General features: G+C 49.7%; 3 protein-coding genes across 3 annotated transcripts in view; 1 reads left to right on the forward strand and 2 right to left on the reverse strand.

The window, feature by feature from the left end:
* Positions 1 to 12,320, forward strand: part of MYORG (myogenesis regulating glycosidase (putative)) — a 28,535-nt gene extending 16,215 nt beyond the window's left edge. The window contains exon 2 of the mRNA XM_030257829.4: positions 1,968 to 12,320. Within this exon, the coding sequence (XP_030113689.4) occupies positions 2,102 to 4,189 (2,088 nt within the window). The 5' untranslated portion in view covers positions 1,968 to 2,101 and the 3' untranslated portion in view covers positions 4,190 to 12,320. The remainder of the gene's footprint in view (positions 1 to 1,967) is intronic.
* The window catches only part of LOC105760850 (uncharacterized), a 40,960-nt gene that overhangs the window by 19,255 nt on the left and 136 nt on the right, over positions 1 to 21,569 (reverse strand). The window lies entirely within an intron of this gene.
* On the reverse strand, positions 7,940 to 21,544 carry LOC115490997 (myogenesis-regulating glycosidase). The gene is made up of 2 exons (XM_030257831.4): positions 18,937 to 21,544; positions 7,940 to 14,619 (listed from the first exon to the last, which is right to left on the reverse strand). The coding sequence occupies exon 2, from the start codon at positions 14,492 to 14,494 to the stop codon at positions 12,458 to 12,460; it is 2,037 nt and encodes a 678-aa protein (XP_030113691.1). The 5' UTR covers positions 14,495 to 14,619; positions 18,937 to 21,544; the 3' UTR covers positions 7,940 to 12,457.

Consider the following 21,569-nt stretch of genomic DNA (forward strand, 5'->3'; position numbering starts at 1 on the left):
ACAGATTTTTGAGTCATGATGTCCACCTGTTTTGGGGATTTTAATGAGTTGCTTAATATTAAAAAAAAGAAAAAAGAAAAAAGAAAAAAGAAAAAAGAAAAAAGAAAAAAGAAAAAAGAAAAAAGAAAAAAGAAAAAGGAAAAAAGACAGACCAAAAAAAAAAAAAAAAAAAAAAAAAAAAGAGAAGAAAACCTCCTCTTTCCATTTCTTTTTTTATTCACTCTGGAAAATGGTGCAACTTGTCTTAAAGGAAAGAGAAAAGCCCGTCTCCAGGCTGGCTGGGATGGTGAAAGGAGGAAGGAAGAAGAGGAAGAAAGCTCTGAAGTCAGCAGCTGAGGACTGACCCAGCACACAATAACATTTTCAAAGTGAAAATGTTGTTTTGCAAAAACACGAGGGTTTCACTGGAAACCACCTGGGCTGGAGCTGCAAAGCCGTGTCAGGAGCCAGGCCAGCACTTGGAGGCTGCCAGGTCTGAGCACTTAGGGGCTGGCAGAGTACCCTGAGCAAATGTAATCCAACCTGCTCCCCAAAACCACCCATGTCCTGGATCACTATCTCTTTGGGGCAGCAATAACCTTCTTTTTCTTACCCTCTTCCCCTGGCCAGGGCTTGCCTGGGAACATTTTTATCCACTCCGGCTCTTTTTCTCAGCTAAGTCTCACTCATCCCAAGAATGCACTTCAAAAACTAACCAGGCAGTTAATATGGGTGTTTTGAGATCTGCTGTGATCGATCCAAAATGTGGTGACCTCTGGCATTTTTAATGGCTCCCTGGACAGCTTATCATCTCTGTATATTTAGATACTGATGTCACAGTGACATGAGTAAATACACCCAGTCAGCTATTGCTGGGCACAGATCAGATGAGCAAACTGGCTCCTTTTCCCTCTCTCCATATAGGCTGTTCCTGAAAGTTTTCATCCTGTCAGATTACACAGACCCCAGGAATGGGCCATGGGAGCCACAAACCCGATTGCACAGAATGCATTGTCTTGAGCTACTAGCCTCAGTTTCTCCTGACTGTGTTTTTGTTGGCAGTAGATACTCAGCTGTGCTGCATTAGCTGGCTTAGTGATGCTTGATGCAGCTGGAACACATCACCTTCTGTGCATTTCTCAGCAAAACAAGGTTTTGATGTAGTCCCAGTCTTGCAACAACTTCAATTTAATACACCTATCCTCATATTCTGTACCAAAATTATCTTCCAGCCACACTGCACATCTTGCCTGGCATAAGCCCAGGAGCTACTGAGTTGCAATAAATTAGGAGAACTGAATGATAACTAAAAAACAAAGACAGAAATGTAGTGGAAAATTCCCTTTTTCCCCTGCAAGGGCCAGAGGCTGTTCTGGGGCGATGGCTTTGGAATAGGTAGCAGGGCAGGCAGTTGAAGGGAAAGAGAAGCACATCCCCACACCCCCACATCCCCATGCATTTCAGGGAAGGAGAAAAGTGCAGGGAGATAAAACATCTTTTAGCAGCTCACGTCCCTGGGAGTGTGGTGGGGAGCAGCAGGTGGAGGCTGGAGACTTCAGCACAGCATTTCTCTGCCTGTGTTTAATGCAGGAAGGTTGTGGGCAGGAGAGGAAATCCAGCAGGGCTCATAATTAATGGAAACACAGATCAGCCTGTGATGTCCAGCTTGTATGTTCAGGCACCAGCCCTTTTCCCTGGCCCCATTCTCCTCCAGGCTCTAGGCTGACTTTGATTCCTTCATCTTTGTTCTCTGGGACAGAGTGAGGCTGTAGCCAAGAGAGAGTCATAGGAATCCTGGCACAGACATGCTCCAAAAAAGTTCAACACAGCTGCCAGTGAGCAGGCTGTCACTGCAGAGAGAAGTAAGCCAGAGGTAGAGGGCAGAGAGGCTGGGCTGCAGACACAGCAGAGGAGCAGTGGCCCTGAGCAGAATTTATTTGGTTTTTTTTGGTGTTTATAACCCTCTGTTTTATGAAAAAACATTACAGGTGTGAGAAGCCAAGCTTTGGAAAGGACATTGTGACAAAGCTTCATGTAGCAACTTGGATTTTCTATTCACCAGCTGGAGTAAAAGAATTGAGCAGCAAAGTTACTAACCAGGTGTTGAGGCTGCAAAGGGATAATGGACACTCGGCTTACCCACCGCTCAGGAAAACATGGAAACTTAAAGGAGGATGCCAAAGAAGGGCACTTGACTGAAAATGTAACACCAGTGAAGCCCTCCAAGGAGCTGAGGCCAATGCTGGGCACCATCTTGCTGGGCCTCATCCTGTTCATTGCTGCTGTGGTGGCCTGGTGCTACTACACGGTGTCCCTGAGGAAGGCAGAGCGGCTCAAGACGGAGCTGATGGACCTGCGGGCAGACGGCTTCATCATCCGCAACCAGCACGGGGAGGTGGTGTTCCGGCTGGCCTTCCGCTCAGGCAACCTGGACCTGGAATCATGCTCCAAGGAGGGCGAGATCCTGAGCTGCTCGCGCTCAAGCCAGGGGCCGCTCAACTTCTTCATCCAGACGGTGAAGCCCAAGGACACGGTGATGTGCTACCGCGTGCGCTGGGAGGAGCTGGCGGCCGGCCCGGCCGTGGAGCACACCATGTTCTGGGAGGACGCCCACTGGTACGGGGGCTCAGAGATGAGCATCCAGCACTGGCCCATCCGCCTGGCCGGCTACCAGGAGCCCATGCCCTACGTGACCAGCGATGTCTACTCCTTCCGCGACAGCTTTGGTGGCATCCTCGAGCGCTACTGGCTCTCGTCCAAGGCGGCGGCCATCAAGATCAACGACTCCGTGCCCTTCCACTTGGGCTTCAATGCCACCGAGCGTGCCCTCTTCTTCCAGGCCCGCTACAAGGACTCACCCTACAAGCCCCCACCAGGCCAGCAGCCCTTCCCCGAGCTCAGCTACCGTGTCTGCGTGGGTTCCGACATCACCTCCATCCACAAGTACATGGTGCGCAGGTACTTCAACAAGCCCTCCAAGATCCCTGCTGAGAACGCCTTCCGATACCCCATATGGTCCACCTGGGCCCTCTACAAGAATGATATCGACCAAGATAAACTCCTGCGGTTTGCTGAAAAGATCAAGAAATACCATTTTAACTGCAGCCACATTGAGATTGATGACATGTACACCCAAGCCTATGGGGACTTTGACTTCGACCCTGTCAAGTTCCCCAATGTAACAGAAATGTTTGCAAAGCTGAGGGAAGATGGGTTTAAGGTCACTCTGTGGACTCACCCTTTCATAAACTACAATTCCTCCAATTTTGGTGTGGGGATTGAGCGTCAGCTGTTCATCAAGGAGCCGTCAGGGCGGCTGCCAGCCATGGTGGAGTGGTGGAACGGCATTGGGGCCATTCTGGACTTCACCAACCCAGCAGCCCGTGACTGGTTTCAGAGCCACCTGCGCCAGCTCCGGCACAAGTATGGCATCTCATCCTTTAAGTTTGACGCGGGCGAGACCAGCTACCTGCCCAAGCAGTTCAGCACCTTCCGCCCGTTGTCGGACCCCAGCATCTGGTCCCGGCGCTACACGGAGATGGCCATCCCCTTCTACGAGCTGGCCGAGGTGCGCGTGGGCTACCAGTCACAGAACATCTCCTGCTTCTTCCGCATCATTGACCGTGACTCTGTCTGGGGCTACGAGCTTGGCCTCAAGTCCCTCATCCCCACTGTCCTCACCATCAGCATGCTGGGGTACCCATTTGTACTGCCAGATATGATTGGAGGAAACTTCCTCCCCAATAAGACCGAGGGGGCGGTGGAGATCCCCAACCGGGAGCTGTACGTGCGCTGGCTGGAGCTGTCAGCCTTCATGCCCTCCATGCAGTTCTCCATCCCGCCCTGGCTCTATGACAAGGAGGTGGTGGAGATCGCACAGAAGTTCACGCAGCTCCATGAGTCCCTGGTGGCCCCGCTGCTGCTGGAGCTGGCAGGGGAGGTCACCGACACGGGCGACCCCATCATCCGTCCCATCTGGTGGATCTCGCCCCGTGACGAAGCCACTCACCGGATTGACTCCCAGTTCCTCATTGGGGACACCCTGATGGTGGCTCCTGTGCTGGAGATGGGCAAGCAGGAGCGGGATGTCTACCTGCCAGCAGGCAAGTGGCGCAGCTACAAGGGAGAGCTGTTTGAGAAGACCCCGGTGCTGCTCACCGACTATCCTGTTGACCTGGATGAAGTTGCCTATTTCCTCTGGGTTTCCTAACAGGGTCCTTTTCAGCTGTGCAATGGACTCAGTGATTAGTGGCTTTAATGACCTGGGAATTCTAAGAGTTTTTAATGTAGCAATATTTCAGAGTGAAATTTGAAGGAGACACTGAGACCTCTGTTCTGTGTAGCAATTGTTCTACAATAATTTATTAAAATGTATTGGATGGATGTCTTTGTTACTGCATTGTGATAAGTGTAATGTACAGAAACACAGTCTCTGCTCATAATTTTTTCCCACCAAGAAGTGCCAATGCATGTTTCTTCTCTCTAAAGGCAATTACATGGTCTCCTTTGTTGCACAGTTTCACAGATGATCCCCTGGGACATTGAAAATTTCATGTGCTTAGTGAAGGAGGCAGCTGCAGCAAAGTTTTTTTTTTTTTTTTACAGAAAGCACTCTGTGATTATCCTAAAGAGGAAGAAAACCAATTTGTAGCCTGCATATGAGATGGGAGCTGATGCAGGACTTAGGAGTTTGCATTTCCCATGGCCTGAGCTACCTGAGCAGCAAGAAAGCTACAGCACTTTCTAGTGCTGTGGCACCTGTTTTCCCCCTTTTATAAATTACTGAGAACCATGTCCATGGTGTGCATTCATGTAAGCCAATACAGTGTGGTGATATCTCATGGCAGTCAAGATGAAATCCTAGGACCAAGTCATGCAGGGGTTTATACTTGTCGGAATCTGTGGGTATTGGTGATTCCGAGATTGTAGAAAGTCTCTGTCTTTCTGCCCCGTTGCCAAAGAAGAAGCCATAGTTCGTCTGTGCTGTTTTCAAGGTTGTTTATTTTTGCTTATCTATAACATGTTCTGCTGCCCTGGCGCAGGTCTGTCCTGCTGGGCAGCGTGCGGGGCTCTGCTCCTCAGTGGGATGGTACAAACATTATATACCAGAAATTACGTGTACTATATTTACAATAATGTGCCAATATCTATCATCTACGTTGAACAGTGTGTCCCCAGCCTAAACCAATAGAAAAATGCCAACATCACCAAGAACATGGAGGTAAGGAAGAAGAAGGAGGAAGAACAGGATCAGGCCCACTTTCCTCCATCTTAGAACTCCTGACCCCCCTGTACAAAGTAAAACCCCCCTGTACAGGTGTTAAAACCCCCCTGTACAATACTAAAAAATTTTCCCCTCTAATTTGTGACTACTTTTACTATACCATCTAACTCTCTGTGACGGCTTGTTCCATCTTCAAAGTTGGTAATTCATTCCATGGTTCAAACTCAAGATCACAGCTGTTTTCAGCTGCTTGCCAGGGTCTAAAATGCTTCTGACCAAGGCCTGGAACCTCTAAAAATGTCTGAGGGACATTTTGAGTTCCGACAATACTTAGTAGGCTCCATGCATGTTTTAGGACCATGTTCAGGACAAATGTAATCTCTCAGGTGCCAGGACAGAACTTGGTCTCCTCAGAGAGTTCAGACAATTAACAAACCAGCCTGAGTAGCAGGCTGCCTCAATTTCCCCACTGAGAATGTTTTCCCATCCTGTGTTAATGGAGATCCCTGTCCATGACAGGTGGATCCTTCTGTATCCTTCTGCCCATAGAGGTGACCTCTCTAGAATTAAGGTGTCTCAGCAGCTCCTGAATGCTTGGGGTAAACAGGCTGGCTGTGAAACACTTTCCACGCTTTGTCCAATGTTTCCTGCTGTTTTTAAGCAAAAAGAAATTTTGGGTTGACATGACTGAGCAGTTTAAGGGAGTCCAAGGATCTCTGGGCTGCAGTGTGCCTTCCCAAAGTGAGAGACGGATCACTTTGCTGGCTCCTGCACACTTTCAGTGGGCACCTGGGAGGTAAAGCTGTGTGTGGCCCCAGAGCAAGAGAAAGCTCCTTTTTTTTAGGGGTTTGCCCCAGGGCTGCTCCATACAAAAAGTAAACAAAACAGGCGTGAGGAACATTGTCCTCAGTCAAGAGCTTGTTTGGTGCCTAGATGAAGCAGACCCAAAACTGGCTTAAACCTGTTACTCATCAGTAGGTCCATTGTGTCACAAGGACCCTGCATGGACACAACAGCAGTGCCAAATGGGATTAGTCAGAATATCTTTTAGATGCCCCTGAAAGCAGCTGGAATCACAGTAATGTTATCATTGGTGTGGCAGTGGTGAGGGAAAACCAGCCTTAATGCAGGAATGTGAAATAGAAAAACAAATGTTCAGTCTGGCAGTTGTGCTCAGGGTTAACAGGACACCACTGGATCCTTACCACAGGCTTTCTCCCATGCCAGGATAGTAGTTTTCAAGGAAGCATCTCCCCCAAGGCTGAGAAAGTATTTCTCCAGTTGCTGCTTTGAAGTCCCAAATGGTCCCCCACATCTGGTCTTGGGGGGACCAGAGAGTCCCGGGGCAGCCCTGCAAAATTCCTCTGGCTGTTGTTTCTGCATTAAAAAAAGGCTTTCTGCAAAGCTCATGCCCACAGTGCTGAGAGATAAGAGCCAGACTCTATCACCCTCTGCCCCTGTGGTCAATGTGCTCTGCATGCACACACACCTCTGCCACCCACCTGCACCACAGGCTGATGGGGAAAAAAACAGGCAACACTGAGACTTCCTGCAGACTCTGGGGGTGACATGGGATGCCTGGTCTCATGACTGAAAAAATGTCTCCCCCATCCCTTTCCAATCTGTCCCTCAGTGCCTTTCCTTCCTGCCCAGCTGAGCCACAGGAAGCCATAGGGGACAGGTGCTGGAGGCATCCTGAGCAGGTGGCAGCACAGCCACCGCTCCACACCCTCCTGCCACACAAGGGGCTGTGTGCTGTTGGAGGGACATCTTGTTTGCCTTGCTAAGCTTCAGTCCTGCTTGATTTTTTTCACTCCCAGTGCTGTGCACAAGCTCTTTGCTGGAGGTGCTGGTGACTTGAGACTTTCCTACAGAACTTGGCTCACCACAGGCTACCTGTTTTTTGGCAGGGGAAGTTTACTGCCTTCTTTGATGACTGCTGAGCTAAAAAACACCCAGCCCTACAGGCAAAATGAAAAATCCAAATAAATAAAAATCTTGTTTTTTCTCTACTTGGCCTCTGGGATTTTGTGTCAGCTTCGTGGCTCTCCTGACATAATGGATCTGAAGGCTGGCAGCTCCTGCCCAGATTGAGAAGGCTGTATTTTTTCCTCAGGCTACCAGCCTGCCCATGTGCCCAAAGGAACGCTGCTGCTGTTAGTCTGTCCTTTCACCACAGTCACCTCCAGCCTCGGGCTCTGCCTGCTTGTTAGCTCTTTCTTACTTTTAATCAAAATTGTAATTTCAGGCAGGCGTGGACACACTCACAGCTTGGGTCTCCTGGGCCAGCAGCCACTGCTCTACTATCACCCACGGGCACCTCCTTGAAATCCAGTTTGCAATAAATTGGGCTTCTGCTGTAGCTCCTCTGGGGTTTGGATTTTGTCACTAACACGCCTCCCTGTGCAATGCACAGCTGTAGATGTGTTTTCAAGCACTACCATGTAGCTGAGACCCAGCAAGGAGCTGACACTCACTGGCCCCATGTCCACGGCGAGCCTCAGACACATTTTCTACACACTATACCAGTTTTTGTGAGGGTGTAAACAAAACTCAAATCCAAAGAACCAGTTCCTAGGAGGACCTCTGTATCACCGAGGATCTCCCACACAGCTGTGAGTGCTCTAAGTTGTCAACCTGCTCACAGGTTTTCAGCAGCGCCAGCTTCATCCCCCATGTGATCATCACCCAAGTGTGTGGATGACACTTGCACCCAAGGAAGAAGGCAAGGAAAAGCACTGGGAAAATGTCTTTTATTGCAAAAGGAGTGAAATGAAGTCCCTCTCAACCCTCAAGCCATGGTGTATGGGTTGGTCACTGCTAGTGATGCCCAATGGCATAAGGCAGCTATGGTTTGTGTGATAACAATGGAAAGCAAAGGAAAAAACATTATTTGGGGCAAAGGGGGTGATGAGGGGCAAGGTAGGCTCCTAAGTGATGATCCCTTCCTGGCCCTCCCAAAGCCACAAACATCTACTCCATCCATGTCCCTGCTGTCAGTGCCATCTGGAAAGGGGAACCATGGGGACGGTGGGGACAGTCAGAAGGACCTTCTGGAGAGCTCAAGGGAAGCTGAGAACAGGCTCCTCTTGCTCATCCCCTACAAACAGTCTTGACATGTGTGTCCTCTGAGAGCAGTATGGACTAGCAAATCCCCAGAATCAGTATTGAAAAATCTTTTTTGGGGTGAATGTCCATAGAAATAAGGACATGACCCTAGAGGTGTGTATGGTCCCCACTCCTGGGGGCTGACACAAACATTGGGGTTCACCAGGACATGGCCTTTTCATGGCCAGTCCTAAGGCACATCTAGTCTCTTTGTGTCAGGACCTAAGGAAGGACAATCCCCAATCCACTGGGATTGTCTACCACCACAGCAAACACAAGAGTGATGTTACTGCCAGTTTTTCCATTCAAAACATACACAAAAGCTGCAGGCTGTAAGCTTTAAATAAAACAACAATCTCTGCCCTGATTTCAGTGAAGACTAGGGTAAGAAAAGCCCCAAATCTCCCTGAACCAGCAGCCCCACCAACCTGGTACATACAGATGGACATAGTTAAACTTCTTTCTGTTTTCCAAAATTTTATCTCAATCAAGGTGATTCATGTTAGCAATTAGAAAAGTGGTTAAAAACAGACCCACCAGCATTACAGTCTGACAGCATGTACAAACACAAGCATACAGAAAACCTGATTCACAACAGTGCAAGCTTCAAAATTCAATCACATAAGCATCATGTGTGAAAAGGCAGAATCCAACTCCCAGACCTTGTTTGGGGCTTTTTCTTGGCTGAGACAAGATAAACCCAGCTTTGGCCAGTGACTCATGGTGTAAATCAGAGAAATATCCCTAGCAGCAGTTACCAAGGTATCTGTGCAGATCTTCTGGTCTGCAAGGTCTGAGAGATCCTCAAGTCCTGCAGTACTACAGTATAGTGTTAGAAATAGTGGTTTTGGCAAAAAGTTAGATGAAAAGACCATCTAGAAGCCTGTGAGACAGCTTAAGGCAGCACAGCTGAGTCTATCCCCAGCATCAGCTCATAGTCCTCTCAGCAGCTTTACCTTTTTCCTTGCTGGACCACTGAACACCCATGTCCACTTGTGCCCTAATTACATAATTTAGAAAAATAAGAGTATTCTATAATCTTACCCATTCATTGATGTAGTTAAATAAAAGGAAATTATAACTTTGGTAATAAAATCCTTTATTTTTCAGGGGAAGGGAAAGAAGACCATGTGTCTAATGGAGAATTTCCTCCGTGACCTCTGACAGTGCCTGAAACTACTGCAAGGAGATTGAAGGCACTCATCTGGCTGCTCCCATCATTTTAATAGTAGCAGGATACTAACATGGATGCTGTGTTTCTCTTCACACAGCCTCATTTCATCGTGAGTGATGCATATGGTGAGTGCCACAGAACCGGGGAAGAGAAGACAGTATCTCATGGTCATGCCAGGAACCTTCCCATGAAGTCCTGTGCCAAGGAACCCAATTCTGCACTGGCAGCTGAGCTGTGCAACAACATCTCCTCCACCTAATTGATGCCTTAAGTTTTAGGTTTCATATTTTCCAGATTTTGTTAAGATTTAGCTTTCACATTTTCCAGATTCTGTACTGCATTAGTATATAACGCTGAAATTCACATAAAGCATTAGCAAGCTCTCATCACAGTTTAGTTAGACAAAACAATCCTTTCCCAGCCTGAGAACCAAGGACACTATTGCAGCTTCAGGTCCAAAAAGTATAAACAGCGAATTGAGGAGAGGAAACTGGGAGGATGGGACTGCATAACCTGAAGCTATAATTGGACAATTAACCCCAATATGTAAATGGACCAAAGCTTATAGAAGTGTGAAAACTTGTGACCCATCATCCATCTTGGGTGGAGCCATGGCCAGGCCCTTGTACTGCCCAAAGTGTACCCTTTGAAAGCCTTTCTAATAAATAACTGTTCCTTTAATACTGTCTAGTCTCTGTTCTAAGTAGCCTCTTAAGGTATCACAATGATGCCCATGACAAGGGATAACAGGTATTTAATGAGCAAAGGTTGAAAGGGAACATCTAGAGCCCCTCCAAGCATGGTCTTCATGCACTTCTAGGGCTGCAGAAGCTCCCTCCACACTTGGCGCTTCTTAAAGGCTTTGGCCAGACTCATCTCCTCACCTTCAACATCACCCTGCAAGCAAGGGCCAAATCCTGCCAGTGCCCTGATGAGTGACACTGAGATTCCAGGAATAATTCCTTGCCAGAGGGCATCTGTAACTCATAACATCACCATTATCTGCACCAGTGACAGAGAAGAAACTTGAGTCCTTCAGAATTAAAAACCTGAGAAACTAACAGGCTTCAGGAAACACTTTGCTCCAGCTGGGCAGGGACTTGTAAGGCTCCCCTACATCTCATTTTGAGATTAAATTATACAGGGCAGATTCAGGTCTTAAGGGAGTCCGTCAAACCAGACACCCTTACTTCCTAACTAAAAACACACTTCAGATTTTGCCCCCAACACCAAAATTTCTCCTCCTGCAACCCATCACAACTCTCAAGTTTATTGCATCTCCTTTTCTGCCTCCTGAAAAACTCTGTGGCTGGAGATGGGCTTTCAGAAAGATCCTCACTGGTACCCAGCCCTACCCAAAATATGCACCATCTCCCTGCCCGGCTGACTTGTGCCGGATCCATGCCCAGTCCAGACACAATTCCAGGAGAAGCCCCACAGATGCTGAGCTGTCCTGGGCTGGCTGTAGCCTGGGCAAGGTGCCCAACCCTTCCCAGCCATCACAATTAAATTCTGCAGAAGTTCATTAAAAATTCAGGGGTTGACACATGTTCCCAACTGTAACAGTGCTGGGAATTCTTGCCCTTGGGAAGACTTCAGTCCTGTTGGCCCTGCCTCAGGTCTCTGTAAATGTATTTTCCCGTACAAAATCAAATGGGAAATCTGCCAAAGAGGCAGCTGCTGGGGACTTGGGGTGCAGGATCACATCACCCCATGTGCCCTCCAGGAGCCTCTGACAGCAATTCCACCTCCACAGCACCAACACTACCTGAGAAAGCTCCCTGGGACTCTTCTAGGGAGAGAGGAGGACTGACTCAGGAAAACCTTTGACAAAATCATCACCTCTAACAACGAACTGAGATGGATATTAGCTTAACTTTGCATTAGATGAGAACATTTCTGTGGGAGCAGTGAGAACAGCCACTGGCACAAACCCATGAGTTTGTAGAGCTGGTGTCTTCCACCCACAGGCAAGCCGGCTATCAGCAAAAGGCACTGTCAATCCATGACACGTGCCGCTTGCGGGAACCAGCTGTTCCCAGGGATGTGCCGCATGGAGTGTCTGAGGACTGCTTTGCTCCAGGCAGCCCTTCTGCCAGCAACAAACCTCATCTGTCCTTAAAAACCAAAAAGGATGGTATCAGCAGGATAATCATTTAACCAGGTGGGGTCGAAAGCGCTTTAAAAATTGGACATGATGGTACAGGCAGGGCTGCTCTAGGAAAGGCAATGATGCCCAAGGCAAAACATACAGGCAAAAGCCTTGTAGAGGAAGTCAAATGGGTGAGCAGGGGGGATGCAGCTGTCCCAGCAGGAAAAAAGATACCCATTCAGTTAAAACACATGGACATCAGTTGAATGACCTGGCCTGCCTGGTACCCAGGAAAGCAGGAGCATGGGGCAATTGTTAGTCCAGTTCCATGCCATGCAAAAGGGGAAAAAATAGGTGTGTGTGTATATATATATATATATATATATATATATATATATATATATACATACATATATGTAACTCTATTTTGCTTTTATGCTCTTAAAAATATCCATTTGAATATATTTGCCGTATTGAAAAACTTACAGCAGGCTGTGCTGTAGCAATCCTCCCACAGCACACACCCCCATACCCAGTGGCAGGTGCTCCCACGAGACTAGGAATGCTCCTCACTGGCAACAAGCAACTTCCAACTCGTGAAATCTTATTGAAGGGTAGTGGGTTTACCACAGACAGACTGACAACTCCTTTCTGACCTATACAGATAAATTGCTGCCTACTGTAATCCAATCAGAGCCTACCACCAGACCCAAATTAAAAAAAATCACCAAATAAAAAAAAAATTATCCCCAAGAACATTGAAGTCTATTTAGTTCCCTTCCTTCACCCCAGTCTCAAATGAAATGTGCAATTAAGAGTTATTATTTGTTAGAAAGTCCTAAGTAAGGCATGGTTATTCCAAAGGTGATTAAGAAGCCTGTTAGGAAACCCAGAGGAAATAGGCAACTTCATCCAGGTCAACAGGATAGTCGGTGAGCAGCACCGGGGTCTTCTCAAACAGCTCTCCCTTGTAGCTGCGCCACTTGCCTGCTGGCAGGTAGACATCCCGCTCCTGCTTGCCCATCTCCAGCACAGGAGCCACCATCAGGGTGTCCCCAATGAGGAACTGGGAGTCAATCCGGTGAGTGGCTTCGTCACGGGGCGAGATCCACCAGATGGGACGGATGATGGGGTCGCCCGTGTCGGTGACCTCCCCTGCCAGCTCCAGCAGCAGCGGGGCCACCAGGGACTCATGGAGCTGCGTGAACTTCTGTGCGATCTCCACCACCTCCTTGTCATAGAGCCAGGGCGGGATGGAGAACTGCATGGAGGGCATGAAGGCTGACAGCTCCAGCCAGCGCACGTACAGCTCCCGGTTGGGGATCTCCACCGCCCCATTGGTTTTATTGGGGAAAAAGTTGCCCCCTATCATGTCGGCAGATATGAAGGGGTACCCCAGCATGCTGATGGTGAGGACAGTGGGGATGAGGGACTTGAGGCCAAGCTCGTAGCCCCAGACAGAGTCACGGTCAATGATGCGGAAGAAGCAGGAGATGTTCTGTGACTGGTAGCCCACGCGCACCTCGGCCAGCTCGTAGAAGGGGATGGCCATCTCCGTGTAGCGCCGGGACCAGATGCTGGGGTCCGACAACGGGCGGAAGGTGCTGAACTGCTTGGGCAGGTAGCTGGTCTCGCCCGCGTCAAACTTAAAGGATGAGATGCCATACTTGTGCCGGAGCTGGCGCAGGTGGCTCTGAAACCAGTCACGGGCTGCTGGGTTGGTGAAGTCCAGAATGGCCCCAATGCCGTTCCACCACTCCACCATGGCTGGCAGCCGCCCTGACGGCTCCTTGATGAACAGCTGACGCTCAATCCCCACACCAAAATTGGAGGAATTGTAGTTTATGAAAGGGTGAGTCCACAGAGTGACCTTAAACCCATCTTCCCTCAGCTTTGCAAACATTTCTGTTACATTGGGGAACTTGACAGGGTCGAAGTCAAAGTCCCCATAGGCTTGGGTGTACATGTCATCAATCTCAATGTGGCTGCAGTTAAAATGGTATTTCTTGATCTTTTCAGCAAACCGCAGGAGTTTATCTTGGTCGATATCATTCTTGTAGAGGGCCCAGGTGGACCATATGGGGTATCGGAAGGCGTTCTCAGCAGGGATCTTGGAGGGCTTGTTGAAGTACCTGCGCACCATGTACTTGTGGATGGAGGTGATGTCGGAACCCACGCAGACACGGTAGCTGAGCTCGGGGAAGGGCTGCTGGCCTGGTGGGGGCTTGTAGGGTGAGTCCTTGTAGCGGGCCTGGAAGAAGAGGGCACGCTCGGTGGCATTGAAGCCCAAGTGGAAGGGCACGGAGTCGTTGATCTTGATGGCCGCCGCCTTGGACGAGAGCCAGTAGCGCTCGAGGATGCCACCAAAGCTGTCGCGGAAGGAGTAGACATCGCTGGTCACGTAGGGCATGGGCTCCTGGTAGCCGGCCAGGCGGATGGGCCAGTGCTGGATGCTCATCTCTGAGCCCCCGTACCAGTGGGCGTCCTCCCAGAACATGGTGTGCTCCACGGCCGGGCCGGCCGCCAGCTCCTCCCAGCGCACGCGGTAGCACATCACCGTGTCCTTGGGCTTCACCGTCTGGATGAAGAAGTTGAGCGGCCCCTGGCTTGAGCGCGAGCAGCTCAGGATCTCGCCCTCCTTGGAGCATGATTCCAGGTCCAGGTTGCCTGAGCGGAAGGCCAGCCGGAACACCACCTCCCCGTGCTGGTTGCGGATGATGAAGCCGTCTGCCCGCAGGTCCATCAGCTCCGTCTTGAGCCGCTCTGCCTTCCTCAGGGACACCGTGTAGTAGCACCAGGCCACCACAGCAGCAATGAACAGGATGAGGCCCAGCAAGATGGTGCCCAGCATTGGCCTCAGCTCCTTGGAGGGCTTCTGTTTCACCGGTGTGAAGCTCTCTGGCAGGAAAGTGTACATGGTGCTGCACTTTCCCTAGAGCTTTCTGCAGAGGAGTCAGATGGAAGCACGCCTGGCGTTCTCAGGAGAAGACACTGGATTGTTAGGAGAGTTCCCACCTCCACTGCGTCCCCAAACACCCATCCCTAAAAAAGGAGAGCATATAAATAGTCTGAGAGAACCTCTGAATCAAGGGACAGTGTGTCATCCATTTGCTCCCCTCGGCCTCCTCTGCCCATCTGTGGCATGCCTGGTGCTGCGTTCCAAGTACCAGACATCATCTCCAATTACTCTGGGCAAGACAACACATGCAGAGAACAGCCTGAGCCCTACACAGGGAACAACCCCAGTGCAACAAGGACCAAATCATTCCCATATTTAATGTTTTTTTGTTGTTGGGAAGACTTTCAGTGAGGCAGGAGTGGAGACTGGGTGGCAATAAGAGGCTGAACAGGAGCCAGATCAGCCCCATGACAGTGTCTTTAAGAGAAAGGGATAACTGAGAGCTATAAAAGACACCACGTAATGAATTCCAATTCAGCAGCCAATCCTAATTTTAATCATACTGCCTGGCAGATTTAATTCATCTGCAGCAACATCCCCTTCTTGTCCCAAGCATGTCCCAACTGCTCCACTTGGGTGATGTTTTGCAGTGAAGGCGAGTAAATCCCTGCTTTTCCATAGCTACAGAGAGCCAAACTGTGTTGGGGTACTAGTGGCTCATGTCTGGTTTTGGGGGGCATGTAGTGAGTAGCAGTGAGTAGCACAGAATGGCTGGCTCCTGGCTCTTCCATGTGCTCAGAGCTTTACACCAGTTCTGGGAGGAAAAGAACTTCCAGCTTTTCTGGAAGAAAAACTAACCTTGTAGGAAGCGAGCAGTGGGCCCAAAGGGCCTTTCCTCCATCCAGCATGGCTCCAGGCTGTATTTCAGCTCCAGCCCACTCCCCCCTGCATGGCCCCCAGGAAGTGGGCTGTGCCAAGAGCCTAATGGCTTTTCCTTGGCCACGGCCTGGCTGGGCTCCGCCAAGCATAACGCCCGGGATCCAGGGGGAAAAAGTAAAGTAAGGACATGGGAGAGTGAGAAACAAACACAGCTGCAGTAGGAGCAGGGGAGGGAGAGGAGATGCAAAGCTGCAGACCAACTGCCTGATATCTGCCTGGTGACAGCAAACAAAACCACCTCCTCCAAAAGCTCTGGGGCTGTAAACCTGCTTGCTGTGGGCAAACCAGAGGGAAAAAAACCCTCTTTTTGTTGTTTCTTTCTTAACAAAAAGGAAGAAAAAGATCCAAGATGAATTACAGAACCCTCTCCCTGCCACAGGCACAGCAATCCAGAACAAGTATTTCTCTGTGCCTCAACGGATCTTTCTCCGCAGGAAAGGAAAAGTAAAGCAGAAAGAGCCCCTGAATGCCACCTAAGCTTTGTTGCTCCGCTACAGGGATGGCCATGTGTAAACCCACAGCAGCATCTGTGCACAGGCTCGACAAAACATTCTGTGTTTACATCCAACTTGAAGCACATATTGGACAAGACCTTGCAGTTGGGCGAACTTTTTGTGTGGCCAGATGGGTCATTCTAACCTTCCCCTGGGAGCCAGTAACTTTCTAGACAGCTAGTTGCTTTAAATGGGATTATAGAGGCATTAGGAAGTGATTAGCCTGAACAGGCGATGAGTTTAGTTAAACAACTTGTGCCACAGCCAACTCCCACAGAGCCCTCAGTTGCCAGCAGGGAGTTCAGTCACGGGATGGGGAAGGCTCCAACCACTCCAACTGTGTCACCCAGCACTGGATCCTGCCTCCCAGGAGGGCAATGGGGCTCTCCCCACACAATATTTGCGATGCAAGGCCAGCTGAGCCCAGCCAAAATTTGGCAATAAAGACAGGGAGGAGGTGATGGTGAGATGAGGCTGTGTTTGGGATAAACCTTCATCCCTGCCTCAACTCTTCCTTGGCTTTAAGATGAACCAGAAGCAGCACAGGGCTATCCCAGGGATGGTGGAGGAGAAGGGTTTGCAGAAGGACCTTGGCCAAAACCAGCAAAGATGAGTGAAGCCACAAAGCAGCAGCATGCTTCTGGAAATACAGAAATACAGACAGGTACACTGAGCCCAAACAAGCCCTCACCCTCAACATGGGCAGGTTTGGGGATGCCAGAGAGAGAGGGACATCAAAATAAATACCTGTGACTCTGGAGGCATGCCTGTGTCTCACTTGTGACTTATCTAGGGACTACAAAGCTCAAGGTGGGAAAAAATAAAATGCACCCTCCACCAAAAAGGACTTGCAAATTATTTTGAAAATAATTTTTTTGAAGTTTTCCATTTTCTTTACAAAAAAAGATGGGAAAATAGTGTTTTCTTTGCCAATTCTCATTCAGGGTTTTAAGCCCGAGAAATATCTGATACTGTTGCTGTGTCTCCATCTAAAATTGACAGCAGCTCCCAGGACTTCAGGGAGTTTCTGGATTTTTATCTCCCTTTCAGGAAGCTAGTTTATTATTTATGAACTTCTTCAAAGCTGCTCTATTTTTGGTTGTTTTTTTCTCCCCCTCTCCATGGACTGGAGCTCATGGCACACATGAGGGAGTCATCAATGCCACTGTCAATAGAGAAATAGTATTTTTTAAGAAAGGTTTTGCAGCCTCTTGAGTCCTTTGGACACCGATCTGCCTCAGAGGGATGTGCAAGCTGGAGGACTGAACTGGTGGAGTTAATCCTGCTCTGACTGCTGTGGCTAGGCCAGGATCAAACCCTGTAGCTGCTGATGGACATTGTCCACTTGGACACCATTTCAACAAAGATGCTGAGAAAGTGTTTGCAGGCATCCCGCAGTGCTGTGATGGGCCAAGGAAGTCTCCAAAAACAATTGTGGTCTGTACCCTCTATTTTTTGCCTTGTTAACAGGGTGTACATTCTCCAGTGGGAGATTTGGCTCCATCCCAGGTGAGAGCTAAGTCTCCCAGGCTCCCTGGAGATGCCTTCTGCCTCTCACAAGCTGCAGCCCACAGAAGTGCCTGCTCATGCACTTCCTGTTTAAACAATTTTTTTTCCTGTGTAATGCTAACTTGTTATTTTGCTCCAAGATGACATTGTGGCGACCTTTACCTCCTCAAAAAAAAAACCAAAAAACTACAAAAAAAAGAAAACAAGAAGGGAGAGTGTCAAAGTCAAACAGCATGTTTGCAGCTTGCTGTGCTGGAGCTTCCCAGCTGACCCAAAACAAAGCTTTTTCTCTGTGTTCTGTGGAAGCAGTGAGTCGCCTTGCCTCAACTCGAGATGAAAGCAAAACATCTGACCAGGACACACTTTACGGAGTAAAAATAAAAATCCATTTTTTGACCGCTTCTATTTTTACCAACACCACAGCTAACCGTGGGCTGCGAGACCCACAGCACCACTAACCCCAGCCACTTTGCAATTAGGACATTCATTTAAAGAGGGTCAATAACATACAACTGGTCTCTATTATCCTGGAAGGGTCACGTCTGAACTGTGATGGGAGACAAGCTCCTGCCAGGGACACACACCCATTTCCCACACAGGGATGCCAGGAAACCCTCCCTCTTCCACTGCAAGGTGCTGCCGCCTCCTCCCCAAACATCTTGGCAAGAGGCAAACTCAGGAAATGGTATAGAAACACTGCAGATTTTACCAGAGGCATCTCCAACCCCACACTTGAGCAGGCAATTAGAACAGCAAGTTAAGGGAGAAATGCCTTCTCTGCAAAAAAGCTGTGGGAGCAAAAAAGCCTCCATGTGCCCTGTCTGAAACTGCCTGCAGGGAACCTGCCCTGACAAAGGGACTTTGCACGCCTGATGGGAGGGACAAAGAAACCCTCCCTGGTGGTTTAATTCCCTTGGAGGGGTCGGCAGCAGAGCACTGGAGTTTTCTGGAGGGCATTTTGGAGTCAAATAGGGTGAAATCACTGCTTCTCCCGCTTGGTGCTGATGGGAGCAGGTGGGATACATGGGAGCACCTTGGTGACAACACTGGCATGGGGCACAGGGCTGCTCTTCATGCAGCCTGATTCCACATGGATCAGAGGCACTGATTCCCCCCTAATTCTGTGGATTCCCCCAAATACTAAGCTGAATCACTCTGGGGGTCTTTGTTTATCCCTGCAATACTCAATCCACCTCGGGGGGCATGGATATGGCACAGACACCCAGCTTCTGAGCCACAGCAGCAACTCAGCCTTTGCAAGGACAGTGAGGAGAACATGGTGCCCCAGAGGACCCTCACCTTCACCGTCCTTGCTGTGATCAGAGCAGAGATGGACACACTGCCTGGCCTAAGGCGTTCCTGGATATGCTGCTCTGGGGGGACTCTGCACCTCCTGCAAAGCGATAGACCCTTGCTGTCAGGGCTGCTGCAAATTTCCCCCACACCCAGCTGTTGGAACAGCCAGGCCCATGCAGGAGGCACCTCATCCCTCCGGGGCATTGGTGCCCCAGTGCTTACCTGGCCATGGCTTCCCGGGGATCCCTGCCTACCGCCTGGCTCCGCCACAGATGTCTTTTTAAGCACCTAAGAAAGGAACACCACTACATCTCCACGTCCCCGGCAGCTCCATCCTCTCTGTGACGCGGGGCGCTCCGAGGGGACCAGCGGGCAGGAGGAGGGGACCAGCGCGTCACCGCCGCGTTTTCTCAGCCACCGCGACGGATGCGCGGCCGGCCAGCCCTCCGGCCGGGGTGTGCCAGGCGAGCGCGGCTGGCCAGGAGGGGCGGCCGCACACGGGAGCTGATTCCACAGCTTCGGCTCCCGGAGAGCCGCGACCTGGGCTGGCGTCTCACCTCCCTGCCAGGTGGGCGGGAAGGGCCGGCAAAGGCGCATCTCCTCCCTGCACTCACAGGAGTGGCACAATCAGAAAGAAAAACGGAAAAAAAAAAAAAAAAACCAAAAAACCTAACGAAAAACCAACCAAACAAAAACAAAACAAACAAACAAACAAAAAAAAAACCCAACCAAAATCCAACACAGGGCTTGGGGTGGTTTCTGTTTTCATCCCCAAATCTTGTGATTTTAAGCAGAGTCATGATCCAGAGAAGTAATGAGGCTGCCTTGTATGAAAAGAAACAAGCTGTCCCACTGCTGCTGGCTCTTTTGTAAGACAGTATTAAACAGCACTGGGCACTCGAAGGATAAATCCCAAATCCAGGGTGGCCATGTGAATACAGAGCTCATCTGCAAAGTGCAGACAGGCTGCCAGCACCTCATTCTGTCTGCAAGAGGAGTTGAAGCTGTGGCATTAGCTCTGCCCAACCTTAAATACTTTCACCTTTATTACAGGAATCGTGACTTTGCAGCCCTGTTTTGTCCTTTAAAGTTTTCAGTGTCAAGTCATGCTCCATTTAGACACCTCATCCAGTGTTTGACCATGAATACAAAGCAGCAACTGGGATCCAATTCTGGCAGCAGACAACTTAATATTTAACACCCCTGACAATTCCCCCTTTACAATATCCTCTTTCTTTGTTCTTCACCCCCTGCTAATTACCAAGATGAAGTTTAATAGGCTGGGTTTTCACTTTAACCCTGCACACAGCTCATGGTGATTTTGTCTCATGACTAAATCATGACCAGAGGCTTTTGCTTTTCCCTGCCTGGAGGCACATCAGGGAGCCTGAATTTATCTGAGCCACAAAGATTTGTGGAGACTTTAAAACAAAATGAGTCCTCCTGGTCCACTTGTATCAAAGTACGTTGGGCACAAGGGATAGAAAGCTCTAGGGCTCTCCCTTTAAGATGATGTCTCTGTCCACCCTGGAGAAGTCCCACAGGCTCTGGGGGAGCTGGAGGGAGGAAGCTTGACTCTGGAATTGTGGTCTCTGGAGTAACCCTGAGCCCAGCAATCAGCTCCTTGGCACCTGAAGGGCCATCAGATGTTGCGCCCAGCAGTGGCAAAAGCAGAACACCAACTACTGGTGCTATTAGCTTATTTCATTTGCCACTTTTGCCATGTTAAGATACACAGCCACAAAGATTTTGATGTCTTTGCCACTATCTGTTGGTCCCCCAGCCCATCTCTGGCTGGTACCAGACATGTGCCATCTACCACCCCATCACTCCAACACCCTCTCCCCGAAGCAGGTGTCAATCTCACTGTTCATCTCTGTCCTCCAAGACAAACTACCCCACAAGTGGGACCTGGTGCTCCATTTGGTCACCAGATTCTTTCTTATAAGAGCTGACTCAGCCTTTTGGGAGCACTCAGCATTTCGGATGCTTATGCAGGCTGAAACCTGAGCCTGCCTCAACATCCAATTGCTACAACACGATATGAGGGAGAAATGGAAACCTAAGTACATCCCTCTGACACAGCCCTGCCGATTTTCCAGCCATTAAGTCACCATTAAACTCCAGGTACTGGCAGCTCCAGAGAGCTGTGGATGGCTCATGATGCTGGGCTGTTGACTCAAGTCCCGGGATTTACATCCATATCCAACAGTCGGTGACGTTGGACAATCCAAACACAGTCACCAATCCCTTTAAGTGGTCCCTTGCAGCTCTTCCATGTGCAGATCCAGCCAGGCAGACACAACCTCACAAGCGTCACTCTCCACTGGGATGCAGGTGTCTACTGTGCCAGGCGTTTGCCCCTTGGCCGTCATGAGTATCCCAAGGTGGTAAGAGGGGAAAGGAGAAGAAGCATTTGTGCTTTCTAACATCTTTGGTTGCTCCTTGCCATAGCCAGTGATAGCGGAGCTGTCCCAAAACCCGCTCCAAACCTAACCCACTACAGAGCACAATGAGCTGCCTATACCCATCTGTAAAGTTTTCACTGACAAGCATCTTATCAAGCGGCAAAAGTTGAAGCTACACTTTGCAAGTGGTGCCGGGGACGTGTCTCGGCTCCGTTCATCTTCTCCGGGCGGCCAGACTCACACCCATTGGAGAACTCGCGCGGTCCCTGCACGGCGGGGTGCGCAGGGCTCGCTCCCCGAGGTCTGGCAAAGCTTAGCACCTTCATCCCGCTCCCCGCGGGCCTTCCCGAGACATCGCCGATGCCGCAGCCCAGGGTCTAAGGGAGGGGGCCCCCTCACCCGCCTCCGCCCGCACCCCCCACAAGCCGGGCTTATGTCCCCCGCCCC

Source organism: Taeniopygia guttata, chromosome Z (assembly GCF_048771995.1).
Source record: "Taeniopygia guttata chromosome Z, bTaeGut7.mat, whole genome shotgun sequence".
Lineage (NCBI taxonomy): Eukaryota > Metazoa > Chordata > Aves > Passeriformes > Estrildidae > Taeniopygia > Taeniopygia guttata.